At 34.2% G+C, this 15,959-nt stretch overlaps 1 protein-coding gene across 4 annotated transcripts in view; it reads left to right on the top strand.

Annotated features, from left to right (window-relative positions):
* The window catches only part of LOC144971208 (inverted formin-2-like), a 41,334-nt gene extending 31,214 nt beyond the window's left edge, over positions 1-10,120 (top strand). For 3 of the 4 annotated variants that reach the window (XM_078911708.1, XM_078911710.1, XM_078911707.1), the window contains 9 exons: positions 824-988; positions 1,169-1,426; positions 3,550-3,728; positions 4,281-4,401; positions 5,505-5,666; positions 6,422-6,530; positions 6,669-6,992; positions 7,498-7,657; positions 9,553-10,120. In XM_078911708.1, the coding sequence (XP_078767834.1) occupies positions 824-988; positions 1,169-1,426; positions 3,550-3,728; positions 4,281-4,401; positions 5,505-5,666; positions 6,422-6,530; positions 6,669-6,992; positions 7,498-7,657; positions 9,553-10,102 (2,028 nt within the window). In that variant the 3' untranslated portion in view covers positions 10,103-10,120. The remainder of the gene's footprint in view (positions 1-823; positions 989-1,168; positions 1,427-3,549; positions 3,729-4,280; positions 4,402-5,504; positions 5,667-6,421; positions 6,531-6,668; positions 6,993-7,497; positions 7,658-9,552) is intronic. The other variant, XM_078911709.1, reaches the window with a different exon arrangement.
* Positions 10,121-15,959: the final 5,839 nt, after the last annotated feature.

Here is a 15,959-nt window from a genome sequence, read left to right as displayed (position 1 = left end):
TTTCATATGTTTGTTAACCTTTTCTCGTGATAATAGCTCATGCTAACGAATTAATGCTGACCAGATGAGAATTTGGGCCTTTCAGATTTTGAACATTGTTAACTATTTTTTAACGCAAATAATCTGAAGTCAGGCATCATACACGGTTTGACCAGACCAGTCATGTTGTTATATTATTGTCTTCATTTTTGCTATGGTCAGATTGTAATAATTTCTTCAGGTACTCATGAATGATTAGAAATATTTTGAAATATGATTTGTGACCTACCACCTCAAACTAGTATTTTGTCAGGGTGATTAAATCCTCAAAATTTAACTTATAGACAAAAATATGAGGATTGAGTAAAGTTTATTGAGGGTAATAGATGTTTCCTGAAATGACAAAAGCTAAGATCTCACATTAATTGTGACTTTGATTTTAAGATCACTTTTTTGGCATCTTGTTCACACATAAAGGGAACATGATGGATCCTGGCTGAAGTCGAAGATCTATTTCCACCCACCCCCGCCCCCTGTCCACCCAGCAGTAATAAGGTAGCTGGGTCTATTAAATATGGCAGAAAGTACTTTACACTAGACCGGCGTCTTATCTAAAGGGTAGCTAGCAGTTGCTAGTGTCAATTTAGGCTTATAGAAACTGGAATAAACTCCAGCTTCATTAGCCCTATACTCTGAAGGACTACTTTAGTCCCATTGGTCACATGCCATTGATGTATCACTTAGGCAATATTATAGAGCACTCAGTTTTCTTCTTTCAAATGATTATTCATTATGATTTGGATGACACAGTTTTATGTTTAGTTGTTTTCGTGATGTTTTACAGACCCCATTGTTGAGTAATGACACCAGATTGAGATTAAATCTCTTCCTAAACCGCTGTGATGAAGACCCGACAGAGCTTGTGAAACGCTTGGTTCGTGTTGATGGTCCTGCTTTTCCTTTGGCTTTTATTCAACACCTTCTGGAGATATTGCCAGAGCATGATGAGGTGACACTTTGAATCTGATTTTGTAATCAGGACATTTCTCATAATAATAGTAATGTTATTATAATGATTATAATGACAATAGTTATGATAATACTCATACCTTAGAAGAAATTTGTGACTGCATTAAATAAGAAAGCACTTTTATTAAGTTACATAATGTATTTGATATATTTTCTTCAGATAAAACACTTGAAATTTTACAATGGAAATCTGTTGGATTTGGGCCAGGCTGAACAGTTTGTCCTCCACTTGTGGGATGTCCCTGATTACCGCACACTGTTAAATGGACAGTTGAGGCGCTCAGAACTTTGTGCAACTGCTGCTAGGTTGAGAAGCATCTTAACTAGCATGTTGGAGACCTCCAGAATCATTTTGTCAAACAAAGGATTATCTGAAGTTCTTCGTCTCATCTTAAAACTTGGAAATTTTCTAAACCATGTAAGTTAATTAAAAGTTTGTTGGGGTTTTTTTTTATTGATTGTCTGAAAATTACTTTGCATACCAGTACAATTGTCATAGCTGGAAATAGTTTGCCATAGCAGGCATGTCTACTGTCCTGGAATTTCCAGATTTGTTCAGGAATTTTGTAAAAAATAATGGCTGTTTACTTTTTGTCCCTGAAATGATAAAATCGACCATTATATTGCAACTTGGAATTATGTAACTGGTGCTGTTCGAAGCTCAAAGAAATAAATAACAATGTGAAATTGAATGTAAGCTTCAATTTAATATACCAAAACAGATAAAATGGACGTTTCGGGTTTCTTTTATCACTACCACATTATCTCATTCGTCTGGAGTGTTTCATTCATCCTGTTTTGTTGATAAAGGGGAAACCTGAAACGTCCATTTTATCTGTTTTCGTATATCAAATTGAAGCTTATATTCAATTTCACATTGTTATTTACATCTTGGAATTAAGAAGTTTATGCAATTGTGAACTACTGTGACATCATCAGTCGTCATCATCCCTATAGCCACAACTACAACCACCACCACATCATCATGATCCCCACCACCAAAACTACCATATCATCTTCGTCTCTACCACCAATACAACAACAACCACCACCACACCATCAACTTTACCACCACCATTACTACAACAACCACCACCACATCATCATCTTTACCACCACTACTACAACAACCACCACCACATCATCATCATCATCTCTACCATCAAAACTACAACCACCACCACCACATCATCATCTCTACCACCACTACTACAACCACCACCACATCATCATCCCTACAACCAATACTACAACATCCCCAACGCATCATCACCCCTGCCACCGCTTCTACAACCACCCCCACCACCACCACATCATCAACATCAACAAACCATATAATTTGGAAATTGGTAAGCTATTCTCTATCATCATGGTTGGAAAAATATTTCCTCCTTTTTTGTGGTCAGTTACTCTCACCAGTGGTGGTGTTATCTTGAGGAGTTATCCAAGTAATATATTGTATTTTTAAACCAGTGATGATTGAGGATACTTCTTTTGTTGCCAGCAGATTAATTGCTACATTGTAACCACTATATGTTCTTGATATCAGATGTTTGACTATCTTTTTAGACATTACTATTGCGTGGCGTCTTGTTCCTGAAATTTGAGGTTTTAATCATAAAATATCCCTGAAATTTGAAATTGTGGGTAGGCATGCCTGTCATGTTGATTTCATATTCTATCATAAAAGATTCAGAAAAGAAGCATGAGGCATGTCTTTCTCATGACCAAAGATCATCCCTCATGTTTGTTGGAAGTGATAAGTGTTAATGATAAGTAAAAGAATTTCACATAGATAAAACTAGAATATTCAAAACTATTTACAGGTATTGAACTCATGCTTGTGAGTTTGAGCTATTTCCAGGTTGAATCAGTGCCTGATTGATAGCGGAAGTACATTCCAAAATGTTAGTCCTATTTTGCTAAAAGAAATGTTGTGTTACCACAGTTGGGATTTATGACACTTTTGATTCATGACTCTCTATAGCTGCCGAATAGATGTGAGGAGGATGATTGGTTCAATAATATTAGTAGCAGAGTGAACGTAAAAAAAAAAATAATTAAAATTGAGCTTTATATAGCGCAATATCCACTAAATGTGCTCAACAAAGCGCTTTACAAGGGGTCCCTGGTCAACAGCAACATTTAACATGTAGGACGGGACATGACGCTTGTTAGGCGATATTACAATTTTCGGACAAAGACAACGCTGTTAACAGCCAGGTACTCATTTTACGCCTGAGTACAGTGAGAGAATGTGAGTAAAGAGCCTTTTCAAAGGACTCAACTATGCGCAGAGCACGAGGTCCGAACCCAGGACCTTCCGATACGAAAGCGTGTGTCATACCACTAGACCACATAGCCGTACAAGGATATTATAATATGCTACATATATTTTTATTCATTCATTATTGAGATAAATAATCTCCCTATTGGATTGGTATTTCATTTTGGTAATCATGCTTTTGTATTCATTTAATGGTAAAATGTCAAAGTAATTGTGACTCAGTCATTGTCTTTGTCACTTTTAACCTTTGACAGGGACAGTTCAATGGTTATGCAGGTGGCTACAAGTTGTCGAGTCTGTCACGATTGGTAGATGTTAAGTCAAATGAGTCTGGACACTGCTTACTACATTTTATCATCAAAACAGTTGAAGCAAAGGATGAGAACATTTTGTCTTTCCTTAGTGAGATCCCTCGATTACAAAGGGCTGCAAGGTATGATCATTGTTTGAATGAATTTTTAAAAATAAATATAAAATGTATGGATGAAGATTCAGTGGAAACTTTAAGATAGACCTGATTTATTTCCCCCTTACACAATATATTCATGGTCAATATAAACACCTTTATGTTCCCTCTAAAATATCCTTGTACCATAAATATATGAATTTTCCAATTTTGGTTGCATTTTCTTGTTTTCACTTGCAGTCACTGCACGAGTTTTTATCTGTTATCCTCTAGTCTAGCAGTTCACTACTTATTTTGTTTTTTATTGCCACTTATATAAGTGCCTGCTTTTTCTACTTTTCTGAATTTGCTGTATTTAGCATTATGCTGTGTCACACTTGTCTTGCTAATAAAGAAAGAAAAAAGATTGGTACAGTGCTGAGGATATAAATCATCGTGTTTACTGTGGATAAGCACTGACCAATTTTATTTAAGCATCCAAAATAAGAGAACAATGCTTTATGTGGCTCTAAGATTATGCTTGGAACCACGGTTGACAACCAGCCCAAGCAGGATGTCTCTATCATCTTATTTTTCTAGTTGCAGTTTATCAGACATTAAAGTGGATTTTGACAAGATGAACACACAGATCAATGCATTCGTCAAACAGTTGAGTACAACTAACCCTATCATCAGGAACAGCTTCAATAATTTTCTCGACGTAAGTGGATACTCTGTTGTGAAAGAGGAACTCTCTTCTTTGGCCTTCATTGTTTTATGGACCGTTAATATTATTTTCAATTCAATATTCAAATCAACTCTTTAATTGATATTGGCATAAATATACAGTTGCATAAAGATGATGAAGTAGTCCTTCAGAGACATATGACCCATGGAGCTGTAGTTTATGCTGGTATCTATGGTGTCAGGATGCTGACAATTATCAGGTCTGGGTGGGGATCCTGACCTCCCATAGTGGGCAGGGGGTTACATACTGTGTCTTATATCCCTTTATATCTGTTTTCCAACATGCTTTCTGTCTTTGTCTTGGCATGAGATTACTTGGTTTTGTCCTGGCCCTGGCCGGAGTCCTAGCTGGGAGGGAAACAGTCAAATGCATAGTTATTGTTTTGGGAGATGATATTTTTTTCCTTGTAAATCATCTCTCTGTTATGCGTTATTATATTTGTTATTTTTAATGTATAATGCAAGCATTTGAGTGTAATCTTCTTTGTTGGATTTTGTGCTTGTGTCTGGATGAGACTTATAGGTGATCTCAAACTAGGTGCATTGGTGGTATGTTCTTGGAATCTACATCTGATCCCTATTTGTTCCCAGTTCCCCTATGTCTTACTTTTTCTTGGGTGCTTTAATTGTAATTCTAGAACTTTTTACTATCCCATTTTCTTCCTTTTTACTGGCGCTGATATAACCTAAATGTGTTGCAAGCACCGTAAAACCCTTAAAAACAAAACAAAAACAAACAATTATCAGGTCACATAGACCCAGATAGATCACGATTGGTGGACAAGGGCATCTTTTTAAATTCTCGACTTCACCCAGGATAGATCTCGGTTCCTTTGCATCTGAAGTGAGCACTCTTACCAACTGAGCTGTCAGGACCGATCCACCTTTAAAAGTTGATTTAATGAAAAATAACTAATTTTCTTGAATAATGCTCTTGTATCACCAGGGTTGCCAACCATACACCATTTGTATGCTTTTTTTTCACCTTTGAAAGATTGTATGCTATGAGAAAGTTTGCTGTGCTGATGGGTAGTCGATATTTCAAATACTTGTCCCCCTGTTACTGTCTCTCACCAGGAAGTCAAGTGGAAGTTTAGAGAGCTTCAATCCCACATAACTGAATTGAAAATGCAATCAAGGAAACTTGCTGAGTATTTCTGTGAATCAGAGACTTTTGACCTTCAAGCCTGTTTTAAACATCTCTTAGGTTTCTTTGAGGAGCTCAGAATGTACAGGGAGGTAAGTGTTTTCTATTTATTTTTGAATAAATTGATTTAGTCTCAAATAAGGCATTGATACTCTTGATTACATCATGCCACATCATGCCATTTTTTTCCAATTCGCTATTTTGCAAAGTTGCCAAAACATGTTTTCTTTTGGTTCTCATAAGTAGAATTGTCATGTAATGACGTCTGCAATTTTTATACAATTTGTGCTTTGCAAGATTCTGACATGTTTGGAATGTGTTTGAATGAATGTTTAGAAGTTCATAAATTACTCTGAAACATATTGAGGATTTACATAATGTTTGATTTCATCAATAATTTTGAGTGACTTTTTGTGATTTTCTTAAAATTCTACAATAGATTTTAATTTTTCTTATATGTAACGCTGTATAATTATATTGCTTTCTTTCATACTGCCTGTACCTTCTTTCCTCATATGTCCTTCCCTTAGATGATTACTGTTGCCTACTTTTGCGTTGAGATCCTCAAGCACTAGCAGGACATCGTGTTTGCCATCTGACTTACGATCAGATCAAGCATTTCATAGAATTCTTCTTTTTCGTCTTGAGTCTTATCTTCTTGTGGTGCATAGCATACAATTACAGTCAGATTTGTGTTCAATAACTTGCATGAAACAATTATTGAAGGACATCTGATAACATTATTGTCGAAATATTTTCCAGTGAACTGGCATATGACGTATGAGACCAAAAAAAATTGGCTGTTTAAGAACCAGTTTTTACCATTTCTCACCACTTTTTATTGTAGGAAATGAAACTCATGGAGAAACAAAAATGTCTAGCTACAAAACAGACGAGTATGTTTTACCAACAGATTCATTCAAGACAATCTGCTCATCATTTTGGACAATGTGCTGGTAAGTTTTATTCAATCTATGCATCATTCTTTTTATGTCTTTTTTTTTTTTTAAGAGACCCCAAACAAAACAGTTTTTTAAATGATGCTTTCTTTCAATTTCAATTCTTAAATCAAACTACTGTTTGAATCTTTCCAGGTGCCAGTTCATCAGTTATGGAAATAAAGAAACGCCTTGTAGACTGTGTCTTGACTGAGCTCCATCGTGCAAATTTCTCACCAAACATGAAACCTCTAATATCTGCCAACAAAGAACTTGAAAGTAGAAAACTAACACCCGCAACAACATCATCAGACAGTTTGAAGCAAAAGGAAATGCCCAAAACACCAGACCGAGAAAAAAACCACATGGAATTAAGTCGAATCAGTCTTGTGGGAACACCAATGATGAATCGACCATGTAGTGAGATGTATGATGAAGAACTTACAGTTCATGATAAGCCAAAATTTTCCACAAGTTCAGGTATTGCATTTTAGATATGGTATCATTGGTGTTGAAGTTTATTTGCTATCATTGAGGGTTCTGAAATTATGTTCCTTTGTTCTGTTTTCTTTGTATATATATATATATATATATATATATATATATATATATATATATATATATATATATATATATCATCTTTTTTCCTTTTCCTATTTGCGTTCTCTCCTAAAATGAGATTAATTTGCTCTAGCCCTAAATAGTGCTGTTACAATCACCACGGAACTTTTGAATCTAATCAAGAATGATTAACTAGTCCATGAAGACAAATTGGGGGATGAGAAACTCTTAACATTAGGAAAAATCAGATTATGCTTGTTATTTGGGCATTGATAGGACTAAAATATTTGTAAGGGCTGCTCATAAAACTATTTTTCATTTGAAATAGTCTATTTTCCTTTACACGAATACTCTGAATATTTGGATATTTGTTTTGAATTCATGAGTACCACTTTTGAAGTCTTATTATATTTATTTCTAACAGAGAATGATTTGTTAGATGAGAAGCTTGCAGTGCCCAAGGATAATCCCAGAATTCCACCAGTCCTAGCCATTCCAGATAGACTGACTCCAAACAGAGTAAAGAGTCACCATCGCAGTCGCAGTGACTTGGCTGATTCTAATATAAACACCAAATGGGTTCGGTAAGAATTTTAAGTCATTGTATAGATAAAATAAAATCGCTTTTATAATGATAATTTTGTTTGATGCTTGGAAGAAAGTAAAATTTACATGTCAAAATTTTAAAAGATCATAAATTCTCTTTTTTCTCTCTCCTCAGATATCTAATTTTGCAAATTATAAAATTACTGATAATATTTTCACATTGTATCCAGTCTTTATATATATATATATATATATATATATATATATATATATATATATATATATATATATATATATATATATATATATATATATATATATATTATTTTAATATTTACCACAATGTTGGAATATATATATATATATATATCGTACTGATAGAATGTGTCCGATGACTCACAGGCTGATTTTGAGAAAATGGAGGGGAAAAAAGAGGAAAATTATCATTTCCTCGATTTTCAGATTAATCACTGTTTGCTTCCATTGCTAATTGGTGGACTTTCACATGTCTCCATTTATAAAAAAAAAAAATTGTAACTGGTAGCTGACGGAATGTTTCATATAAGCCTAATATTTAACCTGATTTTCTCCATTTTTGATCACTAGCATAAAATGTATATAAATGTTTGTCGTTGTGGTCCTAATAAAGCGAAATGTTATTTAATTTTGATTACTGATTTTCTCCATTTTTGATCACTAGCATAAAATGTATATAAATGTTTGTCGTTGTGGTCCTAATAAAGCGAAATGTTATTTAATTTTGATTAATTTATAAATGTGAATAGTTGAGGACAAGAAAATATTCCTATATGCACCTATTCTCAAGCAACTGCACATATTATATATCTTTCTTATCAATACTAACTTCGAACATATCTAAAACTATCTATTGTTTTTAATCATTTTTCTGATTCTAAATTAAGCTGATACTGGTATTTGCAAACGACAAAATAAAGCAGATGCCTTACCACATTTTATATGATTCCTAAGATCTGTTTTATGTCAGGGTGAAGCACATGGCGAAAAGAGAATTATATTTCCAATTTGAAAGATGTGAAAAAATATCATTGGGACTAGGTATTTGATAATCACACCAAAAAAAATCATCAGCATCACTCAGTATGCGATTTTCTTTCAACACGACATTTCTTTTTTTTTTTCTGTATTTTTTGCTTTTTAATTGAAAGTGACTTTTTAAATTCTTTAAAGAGAGAGTACCATCTTTGCTACACAAAATTGATGAAATTATATCAAAAGGCCCTCAGCTTCATGACTGGTTCGTTCATAATATTCTTGGTGGGGTCTTTGATCTCCCATCGTGGGCAGGAGGTCACACCCTTATGTTTTCCGAGTTTCTTTCTGTCTTTGTCTTGGTATGGGATTACTTAATTTTGTCCTAGCTGTTGCCAAAGTCCTTGACTGGGAGGGAAGCAGTCAAATGTATAGTTATGGTTTTTGGAGATGATATTTTTTTTTCTTGTAAATCATCTCTCTGTTATGTACTGTTGCATTTTTTTGTTTTAAATATATAATGGTTTTTAAACATTTGAGTATATTCCTCTAAGTGGGGACCTTTTCTTGTGTCTAGATAAGACATTTATGTGATCTCAAACTAAGTACACTTAGAGTGCTCTTGAAATCTACATCTTTTCCCCATTTGAACCCTTACCTTTTGTCTTACTTTTTCTTGTGTGCTTTCAATTGTAAATCTATAACCTTTTCCACTATCCCATTTCTTCCTATTTACTTGTCCTGAAATGACCTAAATGTGTTGCAAGCGCCGTAAAATACTTAAAAACAGACACAATTCATAATATTTGTGTTGATATTAAATATAATGTTAAAGTATATAAAATATGAGAGCTTTTATTACTTTTGTATTAGATTTTGCTGTTAAATTTCTCTAAATAAATCTTTATTTTCTTACCTTCAGGTATTACGATCAGCTTAAACTAGGGCAAGCACCAATTGCGAAACCAGAAAGTTCTATAACTCTTGCCACACTGAACCTAGAAGGCAGAGGGGTACATCGTTATGTGAATCGTCAAAATGAGGCCATCGATTTGGTTCAAGGACCAACAGTGAAATTGCCACCAGATGACAATTTGGCAGACGTTTTTGTTGAGCCCGGGAAAAAAGTGGAACGGAAGTCTGCACTCACCAATTTTTTGAGTAGAATATCTCGTCGGGTTTTAAAACCACGTAATACTGCTGAGGGTATAGACCATGTTGGTTTTGGAGAAGGAGGTGGAAAGAATGCTAGAGCTGAAGGCAAACGCCCACCGAAAATGGAAAAACAAGGATCTAAATCGAGCTCCTTAACTAAAATATCTAGTTCTGAAGTAATCGTCCGTGGAATAGAGAGTCAGCAGGACAAGGAAAATGTGTGTCAAGACCATGGTGGAAGTGGGGGTCCATTTGACAGGCAGAAAAAGAACCCTATTAGATTATCCAACCGTTTTAAAAACAGAATCATCAAATGAATTGTTATTTTTGAATAAGTGCCAATATATATGTATAAATATATATATATATATATATATATATATATATATATATATTTTTTTTTTTTTTTTTTTTTTTTTTTTTAAAATATATATATATATATATATATATATATATATATATATATATATATATATATATATATATATATATATATATATATATTTATATAAATTAGATTAATTTTGTAAAAGCTTAAACTTTTCTACTAACAAATTGTCAACATAATAAACTAACTCAATAATTTCATTTGTCTGCTATTAATGAATGCAACATTTAAATTATGAAAAAAGTTACAAAGATTTTTACTTACATATTTTCCTCATTTTTCTTCTCTGGTTTGGGACATTATGATAGTTCTTTCTCCTTCCAACGTAATTTACGTAGCATGCTTATGGCCTGCCATAAGATTGTAAAAAGTTTTGATATTGATTGTAAAAAAAAAAAATCTGTACATTATATTATTATTGAGTGAAATCCATCAAATGGCATACATATATTCATGACAGTAAAGAATTAAATTGATACGTATTTTCTTGACTAAATGAGAATGAGAATGGATATTTAATTCATTCACTGATTCCCTTTATGTTAGGTCCCATGCCATATCCTATGTTCTGCTGTAGTGTAAAAAAATGTATTGGTCGTCATAATGCTATTGATTGTGGAAGCAACGAGAATATTTAGATTGTACCTACTGAAGCATCATTTTTTTTACTTAGGTGTGGGGATGGCGAATTAAAACAGACCTTGCTATTTATAAGAGTAATTTTTACTCCCTTATTTTACTATACATTTTATTTCGTATAACTACAGAGTTCATACCCTGTGGCAACATTATACACTCTGAAACTGTCTATACTGAAATTAAGTTGTATTGTCTGGATTTCTTTTTTAAATTTTATTTTTTGTTTCTTGTTTACCGACATTGACAGTGACCATCTCTTGGTAGTGCATTATGAGACAAAAATATCTGGTTGACTTACTAAACTTACTTTCTAGTTACACTGAGTACTTAAGTACACAAAGGGCAGTAGAAAACCATGAGCTCTGGGCAGGATCCTTTGACCTCCCATGGTGGGCAGGCGGTCACGCTGTGTCTTCTATCACCTTATAATATCTGTTTTCCGAGTTGCTTTCGGTCTTTGTCTTGGAATGGGATTACTTAGTTTGTCCGATCCCTGACTGGAGTCCTTGATAGGGATGGAAGTAGTCAAATGTATAGTTTTAGTTTTGTATGTAGTTATTTTTTATTTTTAACATATTATTTGTAAACATTTGAGTGTATTCCTCTTAGTGGGTTCTTGTACTGGTGTCAGGGTGAGATTTTTATGTGATCTCAAACTAAGTACACTGATAGTGTGCTCTTGGAATCTACATATGTTCCCTATTTGAACCATTCCCCTTTGTCTTTTTCCTCAAGCCCTTTTAATTGTACATCTAGGATGTTTTTACTATCCAATTTTCTTCCTTTTTACTGGCGCTGATATGACTTAAATGTGTTGCAAGTGCCGTAAAACCCTTAAAAACAAGCAATTCATATCTCTGCTATGTATTGCTAGTTATGTATTCTATGTGTTCCTCTTAGCAGGATCCTGTGCTGGTGTCTGGATGAGACTTACTTTAAGGTAATCTCAAACTAAGTGCATTGATGGGATTGGTATGCTCTTGGAACTTGGAATCTATCATATGTTCCCCAAATTTGAACCAATTCCTCCTTTTCTTACTTTTTCTTGGATGATATGATTGTAAATCTAGAATATTTTGACTTCCATTTTCTTCTTTTTACTGGCGCTAATATGTCCTTAATGCGCCATAAAACCCTTAAAAACAAGGACAAACAAATAAACCCTGGGCTAGGGATCACATCATGTTATTGCAGTATGGCCACTGTTATTGTGCATTTTTTATAAGTATTTTTTTTTTACTCGTGATCATCTCTCGGTAATGTATCAGTTAATATGTTGATGTAAATTATGACTCAGATGTTGTATTGTATATGTTGAATATTATCTGTATTAGAGATTGTTAATTGTATTACAAATTCTAATTTTCGGCAAAAATCCAAATGAGGCAGAGATTTTTGTCTTAGATATGAGAGTATAGTTACTTTCTCCTTTCATCTGCTTCTGTTCCGTCTTTCACCAAAACCTGTCTTACTTTTCCTGGAGCTTTTATGACCTATGCTTCTCAAACTTCTCAGAAAATTATGTCCCTTTGATTCTTGTATTTACTATGGGAACTTTTGAAACTTAGTTAAGAAAAAAAAAAAAAAAAATTAATTAAAACGCCAGCCTAACGATGTTGAACATGTGTTGAGTAAAACTTTGTGCAATGAAGTGAAATGCCCTTTGTTATGGTATGGCAAAATGTCGTTTCTTCTTCTCTTTACTAGCCTATCCTGCTTCTTTGGTTTGTGATTGTATTTTTGACAGGGGATATTGTTTTTTCTGTAAATCTTCTGCCTGTTTGTTCTTGGTTATTTATAATTTAGCTTATGATATCTTTAGGTTATGATTTTGATTTACATTTGTACTATTTTTGTTAGATTGCTTGTTTTTTTGTTTCAGCGGTCTCTCATATAACCTCAATTGTGTTGGAAGAGACCTAAAGCAACAAACAAACAAACAAACAAAAAGCAAAATCAAGTTCGGATTTTCGAATATTCCGACTGGACAAAGGATGTAAATGTACACTGCCTTTAAAAAAAATATATATATATAAATATTATTATTCATTCTCACCATGTATTCAATGGTCTGTTCGAATCAGTATATTAAATTAGAATTTTACCATTGAAAACCTCTACCACTTAAAACAGTGATTGCTCAAGAATGGCGTTATCTTGCACAACTGCTGACCAAATAGACTGACTCAGAAATTTATGGCATAAACGTGTTATTTAGTGTGATGTACTCTGTGTCGTGTCAGAAATTTGGTTTAGAATATAAATTGGCCTAATACTTACCATTTTCAATTTGATTTTCAGTGCAATCTTCCAAGTTTTATTCAGAATATTGCCATTCATTATCATCATTTTTTGTTGTTGTTTTGTTAAATTTGTTTAATTGGCGAACAATTAAATTGCTAGTCATACAAAAGACCCAATAAACCTAGTCTTTATGCACAAAGCATCTTACCTGTGAAAGGGACCTTTTTATATTGATATTAATACCATAAGGCTGTGTGAATGAGGATGATTATATTATATATATTACTATTACACTCTGCTGCTTTCAACAAACGATTATTAATATAGTTCAAGTGACCTTGATAATATGATTTCATTTGGGGTATCATGGAAATGAAGTTATTGTTTGTAAACATAATAAATAGTAAGACAGAAAAGCAGTGATTTAGCAATACAGTCTTGAACTCGAAACTTAATCTGATTTAAGTGTGCAGATTAGGCAACTGATCAGTATGCCCTTAAGTAAGATAGGCATCTGGGTGGGTTCCTGACCTCCCACAGTGGGTAGGGAAGTACATATTGTGTCTTCTATCCTCCTATATCTCTGTTTTCCAACTTGCTTTCTGTCTTTGCCTTGGAATGAGATTACTTGGTTTTGTCCTGGCCATGGCCAGATACCCAGGTTGGGCGGGGAAACAATCAAACGTGTTAGTTTTGGGAGATGATATTTCTTTTCCTTGTAAATCATCTCTCTGTTATGCACTGTATTTTTTTACTTTACATATGATTTGTAAACAATTGAGTGTGTTCCTCTTGGCAGGGACCTGTGGTTGAATCAGGATGAGACATTTAGTGATTCAAACTTAGTACACTTGGTGGGGTTCCTGACCTCCCATAGTGGGCTGGGAGGTACATACTGTGTCTTCTATCCCCCTGTGTCTGTTTTCCAACATGCTTTCTGTCTTTGTCTTGGAATGAGATTACTTGGTTTTGTCCTGACTGACCCTGGCCAGAGTCCTTGACTGGGAGGGAAACAGTCAAATGTATAGTTATAGTTATAGTTTTGGGAGATGATATTTTTTTCCTTGTAAATCATCTCTCTGTTATGCACAGTATTATGTTTTGTTATTATATTATATATTTGTAAACATTTGAGTGTTTCCCTCTTAGCTTGTGTCTGGATGAGACTTTTAGGTGATCTCAAACTAAGCACACTGATAGTGTGCTCTTGGAATCTACATCTGTTCCCTATTTAAACCAATTCCCCTTTGTCTGCCTTATTCTTGGATGCTTTAATTGTAATTCTAGAAATTTTTACTATCCCATTTTCTTCCTTTTTACTGGCGCTGATATGACCTTAATGTGTTGCAAGCGCCGTAAAACCCTTAAAAACAGACAAGACAAACAAAACTTAGCACACTGATAGTGTGCTCTTGGAATCTACATCTGTTCCCTATTTGAACCAATTTCCTTTTTGTCTTGCTTATTCTTGGGTGCTTTATTTGTAATTCTATAACATTTTACTATCCTATTTTCTTCCTTTTTACTGGCGCTGATATGACCTAAATGTGTTGCAAGCGCAGTAAAGGCATTTTCATCACATTTCCTCTACCCACCGAGCATTGATTGGGCAGCTGAGTATGTTGGATCTGGAAGAGTGTGCTTTTTGATAGACCAACATCCTGTTTAAAGGGTACTAAGCAATTATCACTTTCTTTTTGATGCAAGAGGCTGGGATAAATTTCAGCTCTATGGATCTAATGGTATGGCGCCGAGGTGCTTCATTTTAACTAGTATGGCAGTTTCCCTACTTAAGCATCCTTAGGTGCACATGAAATATGATACAACCCAGTATCCATGTCATGTACTGTGAAATGGCTTCAATTTGTAGAGTTGATTTATAGTATATTCATGTTTGTTATCTAATTTCAGTTATCATTATCATCAATAAAGCTTTCTTGATTCAAAGACTCCCATCTCTGTATATTTTACTTAATTTACAAAAAAAATGTTTCCTATTTATTCTGAGATTGAATTTCCTTTATTTATCCAAGGAGCGATATTGTCTAAAGTGATGATGTAAGGCTCAGCAGTACGGTGTCTCATCTTGTCACAAAAGTCAAGCAATGTTAAGCATGGTCAGTGGTTGGATGGGTGGCAGTGGCAGGAAATTTCTGGTCCGATATTGGTCCTCGGACAAGGTGCTAAACACACATTACCTCACTAAACACAGGTGTAAATAAGTGCCTGGCTATAGGCAGTTACAAATTTCGTAAGAGTGTTAGCACAAAGTGATGCTCAAGGTGACTGGTATACTGTATGAAATGGAAATATGGTTCCATATGTCCTGCTTGTGAATAAATGAATAATTTTGAAGAGCATGGAGCATAGTAAATCCATGAAAACGCCATATATATAAATATTCACATTTATTTATTTCTATGACAAGAGATGAAGGTGAAGATCGTCATATTGACCCTGTTACCATGGTGTGTGATTTGAAGATGACTGTAGTGATGATAATGATCTGGTAAAGGTGCTGGTGATAATTACTAATTCCATTCTGAAATCTTTGGAATTAGAAATCTGAAGAAAAAAGCACTTTTGGAACTGTTCCAGGATTTTTTTTTATTAAAGCCGACCCTACACAGACAGCACATGACATATGTCTGCAAGCAATGTGTCACAGGCTTTGACTACTTTCTCCATAAGACGCCGCATTGACTGAATAACACTGTCTTTCACCATTGCAGATTCCTCTGATGAAGATACTCTGGTTGTATTATATTACTATAATTATAATAATGCCAGCCATTGCCTGCTTGAAAACTTGTTGCTCCGAGCTTGTCTACAATTATTTTCCCCTAGCTTATAAGGATAAGCCACTATCGTTGCATTGATGCTCGACTCTGCTTTAACTATGT

This window comes from Berghia stephanieae, chromosome 4 (genome assembly GCF_034508935.2).
Source record: "Berghia stephanieae isolate SIO BIC M18660-M18661 chromosome 4, UCSD_Bste_1.3, whole genome shotgun sequence".
NCBI lineage: Eukaryota > Metazoa > Mollusca > Gastropoda > Nudibranchia > Aeolidiidae > Berghia > Berghia stephanieae.
The sequence above is the reverse complement of the archived record's forward strand: the minus strand, read 5'-3'. Positions and strand labels throughout refer to the sequence as shown.